Genomic DNA, 23956 nt, shown 5'->3' with positions numbered 1-23956 from the left:
GCTAAGGATCCAGAGTTTAGCTTCATCAGTATGCTGATGACATTCAATTATACCTCTTTTTTTCTCAGAATCCCACTGCAACAATGGAAACCCTGAATCATTGCCTGGAATAAATAATGGGCTGGATGAGAGCCAGTAACCTGAAACGCAGCCCAGGTATGACAGAGGTGATGGCAGCTTGTGGGGTTCCTAGATCAAGTAATTGGCAAACTGCACCTAGATCAGGTCACATTCCTCCCTGAAAGAGCAGATCCATAGCATGGTATTTCTCCTTAATTTTCTGTGGCTAGGAGTGCCTTTTTCCAGTGTTCCAGCTGTGCCTCCTCCTTTTCTATCCTCGGTAAGCCACGTCTAGGCACTCCCTAGATCAGTTCTTTGTAATGCACTCTATGCAAGGCTGCTTTTGGAGACAGTTCAAAAGCTTCCGTTGGTCCAAAATGCCACAGCTGGAATTTTAACTGGGACAAATTGCCAAGACCATACACACAAAAGCAGCCCTAGGAGATCTTACCTGTTTCCTTCTAGGCTCAATTCAAAGTGTTGGTTTTGACCCTTAAAGCCCTACATTACTTAAGTCTGCATAGCTGAAGCAATACCTCATCCCATTACCCCTTCCCCATCCTCAATGCATCGGGATGGTCCAGGGTCTCTTCTGTGTGTGTTCCTAATAGCCAAGGACCTGCATGTGGCCAGAAGGTCTAGATATTTCCTGGCAGTGAAGCCCCAGTTCTGAATTCCTTGCCCAGAAAGGCCCCCTTGCAGCCCCTTTTGGCCTTTTGAGGGCAGGTAAAAACCTTCCTATTTCAGAAAGCTTTTAGCTGAGCTGTAAGAGTTGTGAAGCTGGTTCCAACTTTTAAGTGCCCTTGGCACATAGAAACCCATGGAGAAGAACTAGCAAGTTTCAATAGTCACTTCTTTTCAGACTGGCCTGCAAGAAACTCAACAAACCTCGCCTGAACCAGCAGCTAAGATCAGACCTGGAACCCGTGGCTATTCACTCTGGAGGCAACAGTGCCTCCTAGCCCACGCACTGGCTGAGTCTAAGAGAATCTAAGAGCTGTCTCCTGTTAAGACACAGTAGAGATCACTTCATACAGCTTTCCCCAACCCAATGCCCTCCAGATGTTTTGGACTACAACTTCCAGAATTCCTGACTATCGGCCATGCTGGCTGGGGCTGACAGGAGTTGAAGTCCAAAACATCTGGAGGGCATCAGATTGGGGAAAGGCTGGACTAGTTTTGGGATCTCTAGGTAACAAGTAAGGACAATGGGAGACTCTTTTTTACTTTTGCTTTTTTTAAAAAAAAATGTGTAAAACACTCAGAGAACTCTAGTTATAAAGCACCGAGCTTAACTATTAAATGAAATAAATAAAACTCACAAGGACTGAGAATCTCAAGTCTTCCCTATGATTGTACTGGTGGAAGGCAGCATGCGATTTTAATCTTTGTATTGCTAATCAATCACTGCTTGTACCACTGACAGAGCTCATAGCAGGATAACAATGGATTGGAAAAATTCCAACAACTCACTAGTCAAGTATTACTACAATGTCTGGTAAAGTCTGAAACTCCTGGAAGCAATTTCCAGTAAACAAGAAGGTGAGGCTTCAGTGCCCTGCAGAGTTTTCTATTCCTCTCCATAACTACTAGCAGAAGCATCAAATCCGTACAAGTTATGAATGCCTTTATCGTAACAAGACTGAACGACTGGGATACCATCTGGGTAGATTTGCCTTTCAAAACTGACCAGAAACTTGAGCTGGTACAAAATGCAACAGCGAAAGTGTTGATTAGGGCCACTTTCAGGGTGCCCACAATTCCTCTTTTATATCAACTGCACTAACTACCAGCCCCTTTCTAGATGCCATTCAAAACGCTGTTAATTATTTTTAAGGCTCAAAATGGCCTGGGATCAGATTACCTAAAAGGACTGCCTCCTCCTCTACAACCCTGCTTTCCACTGAGGCTGTTGTGGGAGGCCCATTTGCCCGTCCTGCTTCCATCTGAGGTACAACAGGTGGGAATCAGGAAGGGGGCCTTCTTTGTTGTGACACCCCCACACACACACGGATGGTTTTTCAGGTAGCCCTAGAACACATTTCCATTTTGGCAAACTTTAAGCCTGAATGTTGTCTTATCTTGCTTGCTTGACCCTCTCTGATCTCATTTTATCTGCTACCTTGTCCCTTTCTGTGACTTGCTTTGCCTGCCACCTTGTCCATGTTAACCATTTTCATTGCTTTTTTTAAAGTTGATGTTAGCCACCTAGGGAGTTTTGTTTTTTAATCAGAAAAGTGTGATGCAATTTTTTTAAATCATGCAAATGTGAATTTATGTAATATTTATTTAAAATATTTATAAGTTGGCTTTTAGGGCAAACCCTTCAAGAATTCAACTTCTGTCAAAGATGGGGGGGGGGGTTGTAAGTACAAAATACAGAGCCTTTATTCTAACCACTGGCAGGCAATGTTCTTGCTATAAGAAGCCCTCCCGCTCCAACTAGTCCACATAATAGCAAGAAACATGGCAATGCTGGCACACACTCCAGCTAGTAACATGTGTGTCAGTGCAAGCATGCACCCATCAGATTCTGACTCCTGCACTGAGGAGGGCAAAAACACCCCTGCTCCAACATATGATAGGCAAGGTAGGCTGTGGCCTATATGGAAATGGGTCTGGCATTTACTTGGCTTTCTGAAATAGGACAATGTTTGACAGGAGACCAATATCATACTGCCTTTATACAGATCTATGGTGCGGTCCCTCGTAGAATACTGTGTACAGTTCTGGTCACCACACCTAAAAAAAGTTATTGTAGGGCTGGGAAAAGTGCAGAAAAGGGCAACTCAAATGATCAAAGAGCTGGAACAACTCCCCTATGAGGGAAGGTTACAACAGCTGGGATGGTTTAGCTTGGAAAAAAAGGTAAGTAAGGGGACACATGGTAGAGGTGTACAAAACTATGCATGGTGTGGAGAAAGTGGGTATCTCTCACAATACTAGAACCCGGGGTCATCCCATGGAGCTGATTGGTGGGAGGTTCAGGACAGAGAAAAGGAAGGACTTCACACAGCACGTAGTTAAACTATGCAATTCACTACCACAACATGGAGTGATGGCCACCATTTTTAAAGGGGGTTAGACAAATTCCTGGAGGAGAAGCTATCAATGGCTACTAGTGCTGATGGTTATGTGCTACCTCCAGTATCAGAGGCAGTATGCCTAGGTGCACCAGTTGCCAGGGAACATGGGTGGGAGGGTGCTGTTGCACTCATGTCCTGCTTGTGGGTTTCCCATGGGCAGCTGGTTGGCCACTGTATGAACAGAATGCTGGACTAGATGGACCCTTGGTCTGATCCAGCATAGCTCTTACATTCTTAATCAGCAGTTAACAGACCAATAAAGTGACAGCTCAAATACAGCTGAATTCCTAACATTAGAGGTTTTGCTTATCATATGGTGTTTTGTTCTTGCCATGGAAAACTAAGTATCAGATAATTTCACGTGTGACCCAACTCATGCAGAAGTAAAAAATTAAGGGCGCAATCCTATGGGGATAGGCGGCTGCCTCTGAACTCGGAGGCAACCGCCTAAGTAATGCAGGGCAGGAGAAGTGCGGACAGGATCGTTCCCTCCGTGTCCCTCCCGCCCTGCATTTGCGGCTAGACCGCCGATTTCAGCTGTCTAGCCACGGGAAAGCGGAGAGGGGAAGGAGGCTGCTGGACTACACATAGGATGTGTCATACCAGCATTTCTGCCTTCCCCGCCTCAGAACACCCCGTTTTGGTCACTCCGTGCTCCTCTTCTGAGCACAGAGCATGGGGCTGTTCTGCACTGCCTGCAAGGCAGTGTGGAAGGGGGGGAAGTTTGGTTCCCGGAAAACCACAAATCCTATGGCCATCTAGCAGCCATAGGATTGCTCCCTAAGTGTCCTTTGTGAGCAAGTGCTTTTTGCCTCAATGAATCCAGATCTTGTTTATCCTGTTACTAGACCTCTCATACACACCCCATTGAAAGCTCTCCTGGGAATACAAGTCAACTCTGCACAAATCTAGCGCATACTCTACGACAACTTCAATAGATTTAAGTCTTCTAATAGTGAAACCCTCCTCCCAAACCTCTGTGAAGTCAGTATTACAACAACACTGGTATGAGAAACAATCATTTATTTTTCTCAGTTCAGAAACTGCAGCTAGTAATCTAGGAGCTGCATTAACAAGAACTGGGTATTATGATCATGTGACACCTGTGCTGTGCAAACCACACTCGCTCCCAATCCATTTCCAGGCCCCTTACATTAAGATCTTCAATGAAGTGATTCCTGAGAGCACACCCACTACCTGAGGTGAGACAGGTGACTATCAGAGAGAAGGCCTTCTCACCCCAATTGTGAAACGTTCTCCCGAGAGGTTTGTTCGGCACCTAGTTTATTGTCTTTTTGGTGGCAAATAATGTATTTTCTCTTTCTGAGCTCTTTAGAAGTAATTTTAATTCTGCTGACTGTTTTGTTTGGTGGCTTTTAGATTATATTCTGCATTTAAATTTTAAATTGTTTTATTCTTTTTGTAAGCTGTACTGGGAATATAATTGGGCAACATAAAAATACATATAATAAGCAAAGATCACCACCATCTATTAGTTCTAAAATATGCAGGTGTTATAGGGCATGCAGGATGGCTTACAATAGAAGAATTAAAAGTTGATATGTAACCACCATATCAACAGTATCAGTGAAATATTGTTAACAGTAGGAGCAACAAAAGATTCAGTTCAGACCAAAAGCTTGGCAGAATAAAAGACAGCCCACCTAAAAAAAATACCAAAACTGCAAGGACCTGGATTGGGCAGGTATTTCTTGCAAGGAAGTTCCATAATATTGCTGCCGGCAACGAAAAGGCCCTGCTCTACATGAATATCTTATGTCTCAGAATGGTGCAAGACAGAAGATCTTAATAAGCAGGTGGGCTCAGATGGGAGGAACTACTCTCTCACTCGGATAGATCGCATACAATATACCTCATTGCTTAAAATAGCACCAATCTACTCTAGGGCTACAATCCTGCACATTGACTGGGTTTGCACGTCATAACAAGTCACTGTGGGTTAATTAACCCTCAGGGCCATGCGTACCAGCTGCCATTTTGAATATGCAAACCTCGGTTGGCGCTTGCCATGGCTTGCTGTGTCATGCGAAGCCTGGCAGCGGGGTTATGCAAGGGTTAAAGAGCCCACGCATAACCCAAGAGCCCACCAGGGTTTGCATGACACGACAAGCCATGGCAACCACCAGCTGAGGCTTGCATATTCAAAATTGAGGCCAGCATGCATCGCAGCAGTCCTGAGGGTTGGTTAACCCATGGTGGCTTGTCATGATGTGCAAACTGACCCAGATGGACTGACTTCTTAGTAAACGTGCATAGAATTGCACTGTATGTCACTCTCGGAAGACCTGAACCAATTCCCTGTGTTATGCCACTACAACTTTAGTTAGGACAGGCTACATATTTACGGAATATATGTTTTGTTCCTTTTCTTTAATTGGGGGAGGGGGGAATTCAGGCCTTTTTTATACCCCACCCCCAACCATTAAGTTTTCAAATAATTTGTTATTTTTGCCCTAGCACCCCCCCCCCCCCCCATTATCTGGAAGTCTCTACATCCTTAAATGAGCATGTTAACAGCTAACGGGTTAAGGTGCCTTCAATGATCGTCAGCCTCTGAATTCAGAGACTGACCATCATCCTGTGCAGAGAGGGAGGAGCAGCAGGGGTGATCTTCATCTCCCTGTCCTGTCCTCCCACCCTGCATTTCCAGTGTTTGGGGGGAGGCTGAAGATGCCCCAGGATAGCCTTTCCAATCTACTGCCCTTCCCACCCACTGAAATATACCCTTTCCCCCTCCCTGAGGTTGCGTTCCAGACCTCAGAGAAGTAGCCGGCATGGTTCTTTCCATGCCAGCTGCAATGAAGACAGCAGTCGGAGAGTGGACTGATTCCCCCCTCTGAGGTCAGAGCACTTCTCTAACTTTGGATCTGGACATCCAAAGTATCCTATCGCTGCCTAGGGGCCACAGGATTGTTCCCCTAAAGCATTTTTATTCCACTCTTCAGCTGAAAAGGCTCCCAGAGTGCTTACAAATAAATAAAAATAAGACAATCCTAGCCCTCGGGCTTACAACCTAAAAAAGACGCAACACAGAAGGAAAAAGTAGTGGCAAAGAGGAAAAAAACAAAGCTTTGGCAGCAGAGTTTAAAATTACAAGTTCTCGGAATGGCCAGCTGGAATGGAACCAGTTCAGGAAGCATGATAGAATAGCCACTACTAAGCTACAGTTGAGGAAGAGGTAACTTCTGACCCAATCTTAGTGCTATGTTACTTGGAATAAATGAAATAGGAATTCATCTCTGGCTTACTATTCAGTGTTTTCTCTCATCACCGAACAGAATTTTATGTTGGGAAAGAAGTTGTCTTCTGCCTGATCAGGTGAATGAACCAATGAGCAAAACGGTTGAAAGATCAGAACAGTTGCACAAGAAGCAACTGAAAATGAACACACTGCATTAGATAAGTTGTGCAAAATTACAACAAAACAATTTTTTTTTTGTAAGGATGTAAACGTAGCTAAATCTTAAATTAAAACTTTATTTAAATCTAACATGAGTTCCTCATGGTGATTTGCCCATTCTTTGGCTATCACACTGTTATTTATCATGAGCGAACAGGGCATGTGCTAAGCTACAGAGCTGGCCCAAAACTTCACAGGGTTGGAGCCTGGAAACACAAGGTGGGGGGCAGCAGGCAAGAGCTTCTTACAAGCCCCATCTTTCAGAGTTCAAATTTTATCCCATGCCCACACACTTCTTGAAATCATGTCTGAAATGCTACTCCATTCCAGGGTTTGGAGGATGACAGGAAGCAGCTCTCGCCCAAATTACTGTCTCCATGTCTTTACAATTATTGCTTTGTGGCCAGATGCTGGCGCTCTCATTAAGATGGCTATAGAACAGCCATCCCCAACCTAGTACCCCCTCTACACGTGCTGGACTACCACTCCAGTGCTGGGAGTTCAGTCCAACACATCTGAAGGGCACCAGGTTGGGGAACGCTGCTATACAAGTTGAAGTAAAATTAGGTTAAGAACACATTAGAACCCCTGATCATTGACAACAGCCAACTGTAAGCAAGGTCAGCTTTTGCAATCTGATATTCTGAGTTACTCACAGCTCATCTCGTTGCCTCTGTGACAGCACCATTGTGGCTGTGATGTCAGGTTAATGTGATTCAGCTGTCGTCTCCTCCTCGTCAAGCAGTGTTGTGATTCTGGGATCCACAATTCAGTCTGCCACCAAGTGGCTCCAACCCAAAGGACAAGACGTCTCTGAATGTAAACTCCAGCAAGTAAACCGGATGCATTCAACAAGGAAAATTCATTCCATCTAGAAATGGGGGGTGGGGGGAGAGAGAGAATAGGGTTTTGTTCTGTAAAGTTTGTTCACAGCAACAGCTGTACAAAATTGTGAACTTTCATTACGTAAACCTATTGGCAAAAACGTATGAAAAACCTGTAGAGTTTTTTGTCATAAAATTTTGTCATAAGTCATGGCAAATAGAAAAACAAAGAGTAATTCAACCACACAGAGCTCAGAACTGGTAAAAAAAAAAACTGTCACTCAACTACATCACTTGAACAGAGATCCACCTTTAACTCTATCCTGCCATATGGGACCCGCTACTAATTCTAGTTTAATTTTCACTGTAGATGCCCATCTTCCTACCCCTCTCCGGATATAAAGACACAACAAACCCAATATAAAGATTGCTAGCTCCCCTCCTGCAGAACTCCAGTTCCAGGATCCCCGAGAAGAGGGAAAGACTGCTAAAACAATTAACTATGTAGTGTAGTAGTGTTCTCCCTCTTTATTCATCTCCCCTCCTCCCAAATATTTAAATAAAACCCACTTTGGATTAGGGAGCAACCACACTGTAGGTTGCAACTCACCAGCCAAAGACCACTGAACTAGACAGCGGCCCCCTAAAAGTATTTTAATACATTCAACATGCAAGAGATCAACAGGAGGGTAACAGATTGTGACAGATACCAAAACAAAATAAAAAGCAAAAGGTTAACAGCAGACTGAAAATATTGAAGTTCCATTCATTTTTCTCTACATTCAATCGTAAGAACTTTAAAAATCCAGGTACACATTTCCTTTTACAACTAAGATGAGCAAAACAGCTGAGTGAGTAGCAGCTATACTTGAATGCTTCTCCACTTATCTATGAAGAGTCACACAAGTTGCTATTTAATATTTTCAAACTTCTATTATCTTCGTCAAAGCTTTTACTTTTTATCTTGTTTTGGTATCTTGGTGTCTGTCACTGCCACTCTTATGAAACCAGGCCTGATGACACCAGAATAGCAGGTTTACTTTGCCAAATTGTCATGCACTCAATCCAGTGAATCTTCCCCAGACAACCCCTACTGAAATGACTAGCTGATTCACAAGAATGCAGTTGTCAGTAAAGCTTCGGCAAGAGAATGCACTTGTCCACTGTTTATAAAAACCCAACACCAGGCTGAAATGGTGAAGCTCCAAACAAAGGTTTACCACCTCAATGAGAACGTGAACCAATATATTTGGAACTAGTATATTCGGAAGAATAGTTGAATGCAGCGCAGCGTTCAAGCAACCATCAGCAAAAAAGTATTTGGTTTTTAAAACCCACAGCTTTAAGTACCTTCACCATAACAAAAGTGTTTATTGATATCTTAAAACAAGCTAGAATTGCTCTTATTTATGGGATCAAATTAGGTAATTTGTTTCAAGGTTTAATTGGCACCTTTGCAGAGTCTAGGTATTCAGGACAAGCACAACATGCAGAAACCACTAAACATTTACGTGCACAACAGATTACTTTTCTAGTTATTTATCAACGTAACGCTAGGAATGCACAGACAGGTATATTCTGCAATTCTGTGCCATGCCACAGAAACTTACATTTGAGGGTTGGGTTTCTTTTTTAAAAAAAATGAGAAAGAAGCAGCAAGTTTCAAGCACTTATATCTGTGAAAGTAGGCTATGAAAGTGTCAGTAACACCTGATTAAGTTTCAAAAGCCAAAATACAGGGGGGCTTTAAACCCTACATATCTCCTGATGCCCCTTCCTATCGTAGGGGGAAACAGCTTTATCCAAACAGATAATTTTTTTTTAATTTTTTTTAAATCACCTTTAAGAGTTAAATCACCTTTAAGAGTATAATCCTCTGGAGGCAGCGTGCAGGATAAAAACCATACAAAAATATACAAATGGGCAAGAAGTATACAATAAAATAGTATAGAAATTATAAAAAAAAATTACAACAATTATATGTGCAACCCACAGATTATGGGAATAATGAACATGCACAGGCTGAGGCCTAGTTCTCACCGAGCGCCGATTCCCATGATATGGCCAGCTCATCATGGGTTATTTTGTGTGTGCCAAGTGTGTATGGCTGCCATTTTGAATATGCAACCCCACCCACCCTGATCAGGGGGTGCGCCATGTCACGCAAACCCAGCTATTGTGGGTTTTTCAATGGTTAATCTACCTACACTAAATAGCTCAGAACTTCCACATCCATGCCAAAGTATTTTAATACTGAATTAACCTAGTGGCTAATAGCACTGTTCTGGTGCTATTATTTGTTTATTTCATTTCTCTACTGCCCAATAGCTGAAGCTCCCTGGGCAGTTCACAAAAATAAGCAGCACGGGACAACCATCTTGATGGGAACTGCTGAGCAGAAAGTGTTAAGCTAGCCCCTCCCAGCATTCTGAATCAGGATTGCTGGAAACTTTAACTTTAACCCTCACTTCACCACAGTCACATCCCCTGATCAAGAATTTAAAGCTCCTCATCCAGATGTGCTGAAATGATGGGTGGGTAGAGGTTTGTGTATACACACATATGCAGCCCCCAATCTAAGAACTGGCACAGCATATGTCCCTAAAGGCCAAAAAGGTTGCCCACCCCTGACTTGAATGAACGAGGAAGGAAGACCTGTTCACTACAGTAACAGCTTGAAATAAAGCTTTTGTATTCTGTAATATGTACAAAAGCATACACTTAAATATCATATTTCATAAAAATAGGTAAGTGTCAAGCTGTAGCTGGAGAGACACGAAGCACTCAGGAATATATGGTTTTACAGAGGCTTCCATCATTTGAGGCTTTATTTGCACTACATTTCAGACTCTCCTGTTTTATACCCCAAATAAGAGAAGACTCCCAAATGAAGTTGTGAGGGGGGTGGGGTGGATTGGCAGCCTGACACTTTCCAGCTATATGCCTCCATCCTCATCATTTTAAAATCAGCCAGGGTTCTTAATTCTAACAAAAAATATTCACCTATATTCAGCCTCATTTCTTAACTGGCACCAGTCTGCTGCTGCAGTTTTCAGAGAAGACAGATGTGCCTTCTGGCAAAGAGCTGCCTTACAGTCTTAGAAGGAACACAAGTACTGCAGGTGCTGCTGCTGTGTAAACAGCAGTGTCATCACCATGCATAAATGCCAGGAGCCACACATTGCATCACTGCCTCGTTGTCCACATGGACTCTGACAAGTACTTCTACATACCCACTAAAGGCGCCACCCTATGCAAGTTCAGACAGAAAAAAGACCTACAGCTCCCAGCATGGCTGAGGCATGCTGGGAGTTGTAGGCCTTTTTTCTGCCTAAACTTCCACCCTAAGTCACTCAGTTCACTAAGAGGAACTAAACCCAGCAGGCAACCTAGATAAATGAGAACCAGGAAGAGGGGATAAAGGGCATTTAAAGGCAAACTGCTGCAGATATCGTTCATAGTCTTTTATGAAAAAGCAGCAGCAGAAGTTGTTTCTCCAAAATAAATGAAAGCAACAATCTAGAATTCTGCACTAAAATGCTAGGAAGAAACACAATGAATCTCTGGAATTATTTATGCACATTAGACTAACCCACATTAATTCTGGCTCTCACTTCCCCGAAGATTTGATCATCGGGATCTTTTTTGAGAAAAGACAGTCACTGACTGGAGAGGAACAAACTCAAGTCAAATGCCCTCTAATGTTACGTGCTTAGCAGAAAAATCATCCTCCTTGCCAACGAACGCCAAAATTTGGATACTATGGGAAATTCCCCAGTTCTCTTAAACTAGTGGCTTATTCTACTGGACAGCGTCTCCAAGCTTTTTTATTTTGGGGAAAAAAGTAAATTGACAATATTCACTTTTTCTTAACCACTAAATTTTAAAATGCTTCTATCAGTTTTACTGTGTTACATTTGGGAAATGTTTATATGGCCTGGCATGGAAACCAAGTATCAACCACTAGTGTTCTAGTTACCAGGGGGGGGGGGGGGGGATGAAGTCATAAAACATTTTTAGCTGCTTAGATATAAGATTTTTGTGACCAGATTTTAAACAAACATAGCTGGAGCTTGCTTGACATTATGTTACACAATAAGTTTAGTCTAGTAATTGTATATGTTTATTTTGTTTGCTCGGTTATCTTGAAAGACTCCCACATATTGTTTTATGTGCAGGATGGCTCCAGAGCAGAGGCTGGGAAAGGCAAATGAACTGCGGAGAGGCAATAGGGTGCAAGTAGATGGCTCCAATGCCATGACAGGGGCATGGCTCCACCTGCCACAGGGTATGGGGAAAGAATGCCAGACCCACTGCCAAGCAATGAAGACACATTCCCTAGTCCTGCAAAATATAGTTACCCTGAGTGCGCTAGGGGAAAAAAAATATCAAGTGGACATTGATGGCTCAGGAGGAAACATTTAAGGACTAGAGACACCCAGGCCAGAGAGGAATACCCTAGAAGCTGGCTGGAAGCAGAGCCAGGTACAGTTTAACTCCTTTCACTCTGTAAGAGCCTGAGCCAAGAATTCTACATTCAGAGAATTGCCATGATCTCCCATGTTTCACTACCATCATAAGAACAAACAGAAACACATTCAAAATGGGGTTGTAACCATCTCAAAAGTAAAAGGGTAACAGCACACCTAAAAGCCGGGCTAAAGGAAATATCCTTTCAAACAATGCCTCTCAGTAAAGGGCTCGGAAAAAAACACAATAAGGGCATTGTTCTGTCTAGCAATGATGAGTTATTTTAAAATGGCACTTAGGTGCATGCATGTTTCTTGACCCTCTTAAAGCTCATGCTTGGTTGGCATAATCAGGGCAACTGTTGGAAAGTGTTTGTTTCTACGCTACTGAAGACACTGGGAAATAGTTCACTTTTTGTATCACAGCTGAGCCAAGCAAACAGTCAAATTATCGGCGGGCATAATCATAATACAATCCCTTAAGGCAGGATGTGGAATTTAACACAAATGTTGTCAGTGTGCGCATGTTTAATATAGCTATTACTTGCCTATCAGGAAAATTTGCCACCCCAGTTCCTGGTAATATGCAAATATCCCCCCCCCCCCTGAAACTACTTCCATCTTTCTTCCCAAGGTTAAAGGTCCACAAGGACCTAAAGCAGCACTTTAAAAACCGGATCTTCTGCAGCACTGATGGGCTCTGAACTTGTTTTGAGCCATTTTCGTGCGTTATTGTAGTAGAGAATGGTGATTAAAATGCCCATCATTAAGACAGGATTACTACAATCTGTATATTGCAGGAACACTGGCGGGGAGGATGTGGGGGGGAGGGGGAGAGGGAGAAGAGCCTGCATTCTGCACAGAAATGCCCTGCATTCCCAATGGAATCCCCATCAATTAAGATTAGGTCACCTGGTAATGGGTGGGTTTTGTTCCCACTGCGCAGGTGTCTTAAGTACAGCATGCAAGCAAGTTAAAAAAGGTACACTGAGGAGCACCTTTGGGATACATGCTAGACCTGTCCTGGTGACTCCAGAAACCAGATGTCTTCCCGATCATCCCAGAATGCAGGACACGGAACCATGGGCTCAAGTGACAGGAAGCCAGATTCCGGCTGAACATCAGGAAAAACGTCTTGACTGTTAGAGCAATACAACAATGGAACCAGTTACCTAGGGCGGTGGTGGGCTCTCCCACACTGGAGGCATTCAGAATGAAGCTGGAGAGCCATCTGTCAGGGATGCTTTGACTTGGATTCCTGCACTGAGCAAGGGGTTGGACTTGATGGTCTTGTAGGCTCCTTCCAACCCTAGTATTCTAAGATTCTATGATTCTAACCCCAAGATCAGCCTTCTATACATTTTGAAGAAATTCTTACACTTGGAAGACTACCCCCTTTCCTTCAGGATTAGGAAACATCAATGTGATCAAACAATTAAAAGCAAGGCAGTTCATGATTTAGACATCCTTCCTTAGATAAAAGCCACACCCCTAAAATAAGAGCTGGAAAATATTTTTCCAATACATGTATCAAGTTTTTAAAATGGGTGATAAGGAAGATCTGGTTTTTCTGGCCTGGCATACAGGCACCTGTAAATCAGATGTTGCCACCTACGTTTTTGAAGAATTTTACTACTGTTCAGAACTTTCACCCAAGAATTTGACATTGCTTTCCGATATTTAAATTTTTTTCCAGTTCTGCGAATCTATAAACAGCATAAACATACTAGTGTACAAGGAGGGCAACTGGCATCTGGTGAATCAATACAGAGGAAAATTCTACATTATGAAAAACAGCAGCATGCGACGCATGCAAACTGAAATGTTTACACTCCTCCACTGCTCTAAGGCTGTTTTCATGAAGATGCTTTAAAGCTCTCACAGTTTACTGGGTTTTCTTCACCTGAATCTGATTGTATAATCCCTCTCACACAGTTTCCTGTGGAAGATGAGCTACCAACTTGAGATTAAACTGCATTAAACAAAAGACTTTCTCATGAAAGATACCCTTTTAATGCAAATGATTTTCCTAATAAATATAGAAACACACAGAGTTGGATCTAAATAGAATTACTATGGTGCATTAGCTGCTACTTACATGCTAATACAAGCAGAGCAAAAGACTAAGGACCACGACCTTTTGAACTTATTAAAGCACATTTACTCTTTGGCTGCAAAAAAAGGCAAATGCTATTTTGGGCTGCATTAATAGAAGCATAGCTTCCAACTCCCGGGAAGTACTAGTTCCCCTCTATTCAGCACTGGTTAGGCCTCATCTGGAGTACTGTGTCCAGTTTTGAGCACCACACTTTAAGAAGGATGCAGACAAACTGGAGAGGGTTCAGAGGAGGGCAACAAAGATGATCTGGGGACTGGAAACAAAGCCCTATGAAGAGAGACTGAAAGAACTGGGCATGTTTAGCCTTGAGAAGAGAAGACTGAGGGGAGATATGATAGCACTCTTCAAGTACTTGAAAGGTTGTCACACAGAAGAAGGCCAGGATCTCTTCTTGATCATCCCAGAGTGCAGGACACGGAATAATGGGCTCAAGTTACAGGAAGCCAGATTCTGGCTGAACATCAGGAAAAACTTCCTGACTGTAAGAGCAATATGACAATGGAACCAATTACCTGGGGAGGTGGTGGGCTCTCCCACACTGGAGGCCTTCAAGACGAGGCTGGACAGCCATCCATCAGGGATGCTCTGACTTGGATTCCTGCATTGAGCAGGGGGTTGGACTCGATGGCCTTGTAGGCCCCTTCCAACCCTACTATTCTATGATTCTACTCCACACAGCTGGCTATCCACACATGATCGGTAGGTCATCCAAGTAGGTGGATTACTTTTCAGTTCAGCTGATAAGCAAGGACTGGATATAACCCTTATAGTCAACCTTTACCACCAGAGTTGCCACTTCTGTGGATCTTCTCCAGGACACACTACGATCACCAGTTTTGACAAGATTTATTTATTTATTATTTTAGAACATTTATATAACTGCTTCCCAATTTAAAAATCCCACAGCAGTTCACAACGTATTACAAAACAATACATCATTGAAAGCATAACAGTATTCAGGTGAGTTAATGGTTGGGCAAAGCCAGGGTAAACAAGCTGGTTTATAATAATCCTCAGAAGCACATGATCATCGGTGCCTGACATATCGCAGAGGGCAGGTCATTCCAGAGGGAGGGTGCCACCACAGAGAAGGCCTGCTGCCACATTGCTGCCAGATGGGTCTCTACAGGGTGTGGCAGAGACAGCAAAGCCTCCCCTGAAGATCCTAGTGGCCTAATGGGTCTATATAGGGAGAGTGATCATCTCAAGTAACTTAGTTCTAATTTGCTTAGGGCTCTATATGTCAATAATAATACCTTGAACCTGGCTTGGTAGCAAAGTGGCAATTAGTACAGCTCTTTCAGCATTGGTCTTTCAGCAAAGGTACTCCATTCAACAGCCTTGCTGCAGCATTATGCACTAACTGCATCTTCCGAACCAGCCTCAAGGGGAGCCCCATGTAGAGAGCATTACAATTCTCCCATCTCAAGGTTACCAGTATGTAGATCACAGTAGATAAGCTTTACCTGCCCAGGAACGGGCACAGCTGATACACTAGCTGAAGTTGGTAAAAGGCACTCTGTACCACAGAAGTCACTTGAGCTTCTAATGACGATGATGAATCTAGGAGCACCCCCAAACTGCACACCCATTCTTTCATGGGGAGTACAACCCCATCCAAAACAGGTAAACTCTCTAACTCCTGTACCTGGAAACTAGGGCTGTGCATGGACCCACCGATCTGACTCGGAAGCCGTTTTGGGGCTTCCAAGGCGGCCCCTATTCGGCTCAGGCTAATTCATGGGGGGGGGCCTTACCCGCCTCAGCCTACGAAGCCAAAGCAGGATTCAGACATCCGAATCCCGCTTTGCCCCCCCCCCAACATGCCACCCAGCCCCCAGCTCCTTACCTGGGCCCTTGTTCAGTGGAGGGGGGCTGTCGCGACCAGGGGAGTCGCCAGAGAAGGCACTGCCAGGGGAGCCTCTGCCCATCACAGCCCTCCAACAGGGATGAGGGCAGAAGTCGCCCTCCAACTACACTCTCTCCCATCCTTGCCAGAAGGGGCAGGTGCTCAGTTGGAGGCCGACTCCTGCCTCTGCTCAAGCCTTCATGGGTTCCTTGCTTGCTTCCTTGTTTCACTGTTGGGGAAACAGCTGCCACTGCCAGCTCCTAGGCCTTCTGGACATGTGCCACCAGCCATTTTGTTCTGGGGACTGGGGGAGCCATTTTAAAAATGGCAACTCCCTACATTTCCAGAAATACAGGGTTGCCATTTTAAAAATGGCTCCCCCTATTCCATGGAACAAGATGGCTACCACTGCAGATCCAGAGAACGAGGTAAGGAGCTGGGGGCTGGACAGCGGCATGGCAGCTAAGCCTCCAGATTGTTCCAAAGTGCACTGAAGCCCTTCGGAGTGACCTGATCCGCTTTGGGCCACTTTGTGTCCCCTCCACCTCGACTTGGAGGTGGCCCAAAGTAGCCCAAGGCACCCTGCTTCGAGTTTGGGCTTTGGGCCGAAGCAATACACAGCCCTACTGGAAACCACTTACCCACAGTACCTCCATCTTGGTCCTCACCCGCCACTGCGTTTAAGCATCATTCCAGGTCACGTATGGACTTTCCTACCCTGAAGATAGGAGTGGAACTACTGTAAAACAGTGACCCCAATTCCCAACCCACAGAACCGATCCAGGAGGATACCATGTTTAATGGTATCAAAAATGAGAGATCAAGTAAGAGTGACAGTGTCACACTCCCTCTATCCTTCTCCCGATAAAGGTCATCCATCAGGGCGACCAAGGACAATTCTGTCCCATATCTAGGCCAGAATCCAGACTGGAATCGGTCTAGATAATCAGTACCCTCTGAGAACATCTGCAGTTGGTTCACCACCACCCTTTCAAGCACTTGACCAAAAGGGGGGTATTAATGATTGGGAGATAATTATAAATCTCTGGGTCGAGTGAAGGCTTTTTTCAGAAGTGGTCATGCCACTGCCTCTTTAAGGGACCACTCCCACATGAAATGATGTGTTTACCACTCCCTGGACCCATCCAGAAAACTCTCCTCAGCTAGTTCAAATCAGCCATGATAGGCAAGGGTCGAGAGGGCATGTGGTTGGTCGAACCAATGCAAGTGTCTTGTCCACATCCGCAGGCTGCAACAGCTAGAACTGATCCCAGAAAACTGGACAAGATGGTACATCAGACACCTCACCAGGGCCTGTTATAATAACAGCACTAAGATCATTATGAAGATGGGCAATTCTATCCTCAAAGTAGTTACAACAGGCCTCTGAGGATTCCAGCATACAATTCACTGGGGCAGTGCTAAACAACCCTGGAACCACCTGAAATGGCTCTGCTGGGTGGCTACTCAAGGATGCAATGGAGGCAGCTAAGTAAGCCTGCTTTGCTGCCCTCACTACCACAACATAAGCACAATTATGCACTCTTACTTGTGTTTGATCAGCTTCACAGTGAGTCTTATGCCACTGACACTCTAGCTGTCATTCAGCCTATTTAATTGCTCTGAGCTCTCCTAAAATCGGGGGGGGGGGGGGAGGGGAGTTCCACAGTGTTAAAGAGGGCACACAGGAATAAGCATGTTGATGAGCTGACACATCTCATCATTAGTTACTGGAAAATCCCCAAGAGCATTCAGGAATCCATCAGAATCTGCAAGTCTCTGAAGGCAGACCATTTTAGTGAGTCCCCCACCCCTGTAAGGGAGAGACAAATGCCCTGAGACCAAAATTCACTGCGAAGTGGTCTGACCATGACAACAGGGTTGTCACAACGCCTTCTATATTCAGAACACCCTTCCCACCCTCTGGGGCAAGGACCAAGCTGAGGATATGCCCTGCCCTATAAGTCTGGCCAATTATCATTTGAGATAGTCATCATGGAAGCCATGAAGTCCTGGACTGGTCCTATCAGGGCAGGCTTGGCATGTACACTGAAGTCAACAGTCTGATCTTGTCTTATCTCCGAAGCTAAGCAGGGTCAGCCCTGGTTAGTACTTGGATGGGATACTGCCTGGGAATCAGGCTTCCTGCACTGAGCAGGGGGTTGGACTCGATGGTCTTGTAGGCCCCTTCCAACCCTATGATTCTATGATCCTGGGATTCTCCCGTACTACATTCAAAACCACCTCAGCAAACTCAGTTAGGGATGAAATTTAACAGCAGGGTGAGTGGTACACCAAGAGTAGTCCCAATCTGTCTCTTTGGCCCAACGTAAGGTACAGGTGCTCGTAGCCAGGGGAAAAGACATTTCCTGGTAAAATTGTATTGTATGGATTACAGCAACTTCCCTCCCTGGATCTTCTGGCCTGTGTTGGTGCTGCACTGAATAGCCCAGAGGGCACAACTGGGTTAGGCTACTACCACCCAGCTCACCCACCCAGGTCAGCTCCTTCATCTGTGATTAAGTCACAGATGAGATTGGTCTTATTACAGGTATTTCTAGACCACCACGTAACTTGATGGGTTTGCTCTTGACAAGCACTGGTAAAGTAGTTCCTTCTGGCTTAGTTCAGCATTATGACTACCGCACAGGGAAACTGTTGACTCCCAACCTATCCCTAATGTGCATGAGGAACGTGCTCTGAATTTTTTCATGTTGGTTAAGTAAGAACCACTCAACTGGCTGTCTATGCTCAATACAACAATGACAACCAGAGAGGGAAGTACATGGCAACTGCCACACACACCCCTTAGGCTGCCCGTGTCACAAAAGATTAACGTGTACACCATCAGGCTAGAAAGAATTTGTGAGCTAGTAATTTTTGAAAAGTTACATGCCAGGGTGGATTCATGTTGTCAATATTTTAAGAAAATGAACCACACAACCATTTCATCTCTCCCTTACCAGGGTACTGTGTGGAAATTTTGAACAAATCCTTTGAGTGTTCACCACTACAGTAAAATCCAGCCAAACTTCATATGGCTCTCAGAACACTTCTTCCATGAAGAGTGAAATGCTTCCCATGAAGTACTGAATACCACCACACATTTTGCAATGGATTGCAAGGAGAGTGCAAGTACTATCTGTTTTTCCAAAAGCCCATGTTTTAGACATCATTGGCCAAGAAATAAAAGATTAACAGAAGCCTTGTTTAATTTATTCCAGTTTAGACTATGCCATCAGCAAAGTCAGAACTTTCTGGAAGCTTCACAGACAACAGTTTTATTTTACCATTTTGCTACCCTCTGAAAGAATATACATGCCATTAATACATAAAACGACTGCTTATTAAAGATCGGTCCCTGAACATAGCTTCAAATATCAAAGCCATGTTGACAGTACTTCATCAAAAGCATTAACAAGAAAGCTACACTTGTACAAGACTGGTCCGCTGTAACTCAATACGCCTGAGCTTTGCTCTTGCATAATTACAGTCTGATTTAGCCTTGTGCATTTCCCTTGTGAACCCTCTTAATAAGTGCAACCTCTTCAACCCTTCCAAATGTCCACTGTGGAAAGCATTAATGAAACCATCTTTGTCATCATGATGTCAGATAACAGATTTACAAGATTCATACACTCCCTTAAATCTGCTGTTTCCTCAAACTTATTTTACAACAAAGCCAGAAACAGCAGCTTTTACTCACTATTATTACCACCATGAAGTCTTTCGATTTACCATCACAGACATTTTAAAGTACTATGTTAGGATACTCAAACATGAGTATCTATTAGCTAAAATAATGAAGAGTCTTGTGGTACCTTAAAGACCAATTTATTCTGGCATAAGCTTTCATGGGGACTGCCCACTTCATCAGATGCAGAGGACCGTGTCCACAAAAGCTCATGCCACAATAAATTAGTTTTTAAAGAGCCACACGTGACTTCATGGACCAGCCCACGCCAGAGCTTCCTGTCGGCCGTCGCCACCCCCAGCTCCCCCAAGGTCGAGTCCATCACCTCCAGAATATCATCCTTCCATCTTGCCCTTGGTCAGCCCCTCTTCCTTTTGCCTTCCACTTTCCCTGGCATCAGCATCTTCTACAGGGTATCCTGTCTTCTCATTATGTGGCCAAAGTACTTCAGTTTTGCCTTTAATATCATTCCCTCAAGTGAGCAGTCTGGCTTTATTTCCTGGAGTATGGACTGGTTTGATCTTCTTGCAGTCCAAGGCACTCACATAATTTTCCTCCAGCAAAGCAAATAAAGCCACATTTATTACTGTGCTATTTATTTTTTTATATTGTATTCTTTAGCCTTATTTAATTCGCCCAGAGAACATTAGTTTTGGGGCGAATTAAAAATATAACAAATGTAACCAATAAACGTACACCGCCTTGGTTTCCTTAAGGAGGAAAAAAGGTGGGATATAAATGTAATAATAAAATAAAAATAAATAAATAGAAGACCGCAAAGTTGTATCCTTAATTCATAGCCTAATGTACAGTGCATGACAGGAAGTGTACTTTACTTCTGATATGAGAATATCTACCTAATTTCTTAAGGAATAAAGAGCTCATTTTATCAAACCAAAAAGGCCATAATGGGCAGAGATGGCAGTAACAGCAGCCTCAGGTACCAAGGGCTTAAGTTTAAACTTTATGCACTGTGAAAACGATATTCTGCTGGAACAGGAAAGGCTTAAAAGCATAATAGCAGAGCAAATCAGTGGAGCACAGATAGCAATGCTAAAGGCAGATGAACCACCACATGCAAAGAGCCCTGCCAGGCTCACGCTGGCAGAGCAGGGAGGAGCATCCAGCTCAAGGACTGACATAAATCCGCCTCCCATGTGGCATCCAAAGCCTCCCCTAATCTGCCCCGTTTATCTCACCTGGCTATGGAGGTTTCCATAGGGGGCTGTGAGAGGGTACGGGATTGGATCTCCCACTCCAAGAGCAGGCTCCTCTGTCCACCCTCTGGAGGGGGAGATCCAAACAATCCCATGGCTCCTGGGACACCCTCCCCCCACGGATCATAGGACTGCAGCCTAAAAGTATTTTCACCATAAACCAGCTAACTCCAGATCTAAGCTGCTAATATTTGGTAGCAATTTGGACTGGCAACACCACCCTTGTCTCACTTGCCAGCCAAATTCAGTGCAACAAACTATGCAGCCCAGGGGTACAGAAGCTCAGGCCCAGAGGCCAAACCCAGCCCTCCAGGGTTCCCCAGAAGGCTATGACCCTCTCCCCTTTCCCCCAACCACTAATTGTTCTGGCAATTTCCTGGCATTTGTGCATGTGTGTGTCCCCCCCTCTTCTAAAAGGTTGAAATGCCTCTCCTAAGACTTACTTACTGGCAGTACAAGGTTTAGGCTAAAATATTCTGGTATTTTTGCCCCTTTTGCAGACAGCTCCACCCACAACAGGAATGCAGCCGCAAGAGCTTCTCTGCAATGCAATATGGTCCTCAAGCTTAAAGAGGTTCTGCAGCCCTGATCTAGCCTATTAACTCTTGTGTTCTTATCTAAAGCATGTTTTCTACAGTTTATTTTCTTCTTTTCACCGGTTATGAGCAGGCAAGAAAGACATTTTTCCAGTAACCCACCTACAACATTTAAATATGGTACACCTGAAATTTGCTTTTCACTTTACCATTTGTTTTATCACATGCTACTGGTTCGCAATCAAACCTTTGACTGCATTGTTGGCACTCCTTACTGTATTGTTATCTGTAAGCAAGATTACGTTAGCAGCACATGTTAGTAATACATTAATACTAGATGAAATTAAAGTCAAGAACAACTGATAAATAGCTGTAACTGAAATGAAGATGGACAGAAGTAGATGTGTGTATTTTTCATGATTCTGTTTATCTAAAGAGATGCACTGCATCAAGAGAAGGCAGCGTAAGGGTTTGATTTCATTGGAAGCCCTGAACTTTAAACTGTTCCGATACATAAAACTAAGCTGGGCGGATTTAACAGACTACATGTAGCTTTGAGAAGCAGTAAAAATATATGGTAGAATAAGAAGTCTTGCTATTCTGGAGAGAGACATCTAAAAGGTGTTCATCATCTTATGTTCCATTCAGGGAGGTTCTATGGAATCTCTAAGTGGCTCTCCTCCATAGCTTGTGCTGTGAGATGGGTGGAGGGCAAATGAAACCAAATGCTCACTGGAAAAGCTCACAAATATTGAGCTAATTCAAATTCTAAACTAGTGGGACTTTGCCCATTACCAGTAAACACCACTCATGATACTTCACCAGTGTTGTATCTTTTGTTGCAGATGTTTACAGGAACGACATCACTGTAGTTCTTACAGCAGTGTACAGGAAAGAGTACACCAAGAAGTGCTCGCAGGCCTTCAGAATTAAGACCAGGACCATCTACACGGCCACTTACTATAGCTGTATTAATGTCTACATCTTCACGAGTGCAATACCCCAGTGAGTAACCCTCCTACTATGAACGAAGAAGAATTAACTTCCTTAGAATTAATTCCTTTGGATAGATGTAAACCTGAAGTATTTGTTTTGGAAGGAAGTTCATACACAAGATTACATGATGATCCTTTCAAAAACTACCACCATGTAGTAAGACACTGCCCCTGAACTTTGACCTTTATTTAGCAACTCCTGTATAAGACCTACTGATCTTAATACTTAGTGGGGTGATTTCCAGCATGCCTTGCTATTCACTAGAAATATTTAGTGTACATGCAAGTGTAAGTTCTTTCAAATATATTTAGTATCTAAACTCAGGCAATAAATGACAATGTTCTCAGTTAACTGCAAGTATAGGCCATTGACAATAACACTATTCATAGTAAGCAACAATCCAACAGCACTTAAATAAGGTTGCAATTAAGTTTGGAGGGGACTGGAACCAATCAACGTTCCTGCAGCATCTAGACCTGAACAAGATAAAATCTTTCTAATCCCTTTGTCATATTGTAGTGTTTAAAAAAAAATTAACTTGCAAGGAGTGTCGGTCATCTAGTTGCAACTGCTGATCACGTGGCTAAGCACAACTCTGCTTAAGTAGCAGAATCTCATTTCATTTACTCTCTGAAACCTCGTCTGCAATATATGGTTTGAGGGTCATGCTTTGATGTACAGATAATATATATATATATATATATATATATACACACACACACACACACACACACACACACCCCTATCTTGACTACAAACTCTGAAATATGATTTCAAATATTAAAGCTATAATCTGCATACCTAGGATTTAAGATCGAGTCACTCAAGTTGTCCCAGAATGCACAGATAATGTAGTATTGGGAAAACTATGGAGATAAACTTGCAGTCTCACTGGAGCCAGGCCCAAAGGAAACAAAGGCATTTTTACAAGTAGATTGCCCAATACACAATCACCTAGGTGAAAATATACAAAAACTGTATTATACCCATGGCATTAGCAATCCTCTACAGCTTTCTAAGCAAATTTAAACGTTTCAAGCACAAAATGGAAACTGACAGCATCAAGTAATAATACAGCACCTGGTTGGGGTTTTTGCTCAAAGGGAACATTTTGTCACTGACACGGTTCACATATCACAATTCCTAGGTTGTTTAACTCAGCAACAGTCAAGGCCGAGCAACAGCAAGAAAACGATCGTCACATGAAACAACCCAGAATTCACTTAGCAACAAAACCATGGGTAATGGTTGGGTTAACTTTAGGTTTAAACCCTAAACACCCTGGAGTTCCAAGTTTGGACATCACGGTAACAACGGTAACCCAGGGGGTGTTCCTGGGTTCTTGATTAAAAGTGGAAGCACAGGAGGTAGCAAGCAGACTCACTGCTGCTTGAACCTGACAATTCCTGGGTTAAACAATCCAGGAATTGTGACATGCAAACCAGGACATTACATCCATACCACTCAGTCGGCTGTAAATGAAAACTGACTGCATACAAACATGTCAAGACAACAACATGCTTTTGACCAGGCTTGCCTTTCTCTCCTTCCTCTCTGTGCTTCCTTCTCAAACTCTAAAGTTCCATAGTAGGCCTGGTTCTTCCATCAAAATGAAAAGGCAACTTCACATGTACATATTTATCTTACTTTCTCTGTTTGTGGCATGCAAAGAGTGCAAGAGGCAA

General features: G+C 43.6%; 1 protein-coding gene across 2 annotated transcripts in view; it reads right to left on the bottom strand.

Annotated features, from left to right (window-relative positions):
- PAFAH1B1 (platelet activating factor acetylhydrolase 1b regulatory subunit 1) overlaps positions 1–23956 on the bottom strand; it is a 69962-nt gene that overhangs the window by 25728 nt on the left and 20278 nt on the right. For both annotated transcript variants that reach the window (XM_084822542.1, XM_084822543.1), the window contains one exon: positions 7224–7438. In XM_084822542.1, the coding sequence (XP_084678668.1) occupies positions 7224–7255 (32 nt within the window). In that variant the 5' untranslated portion in view covers positions 7256–7438. The remainder of the gene's footprint in view (positions 1–7223; positions 7439–23956) is intronic.

Source organism: Heloderma suspectum, chromosome 16 (assembly GCF_057233095.1).
Source record: "Heloderma suspectum isolate Gila_16-S chromosome 16, 16-S_ref, whole genome shotgun sequence".
Taxonomy (NCBI): domain Eukaryota; kingdom Metazoa; phylum Chordata; class Lepidosauria; order Squamata; family Helodermatidae; genus Heloderma; species Heloderma suspectum.
This window is presented reverse-complemented; position numbering and strand designations above follow the sequence as displayed.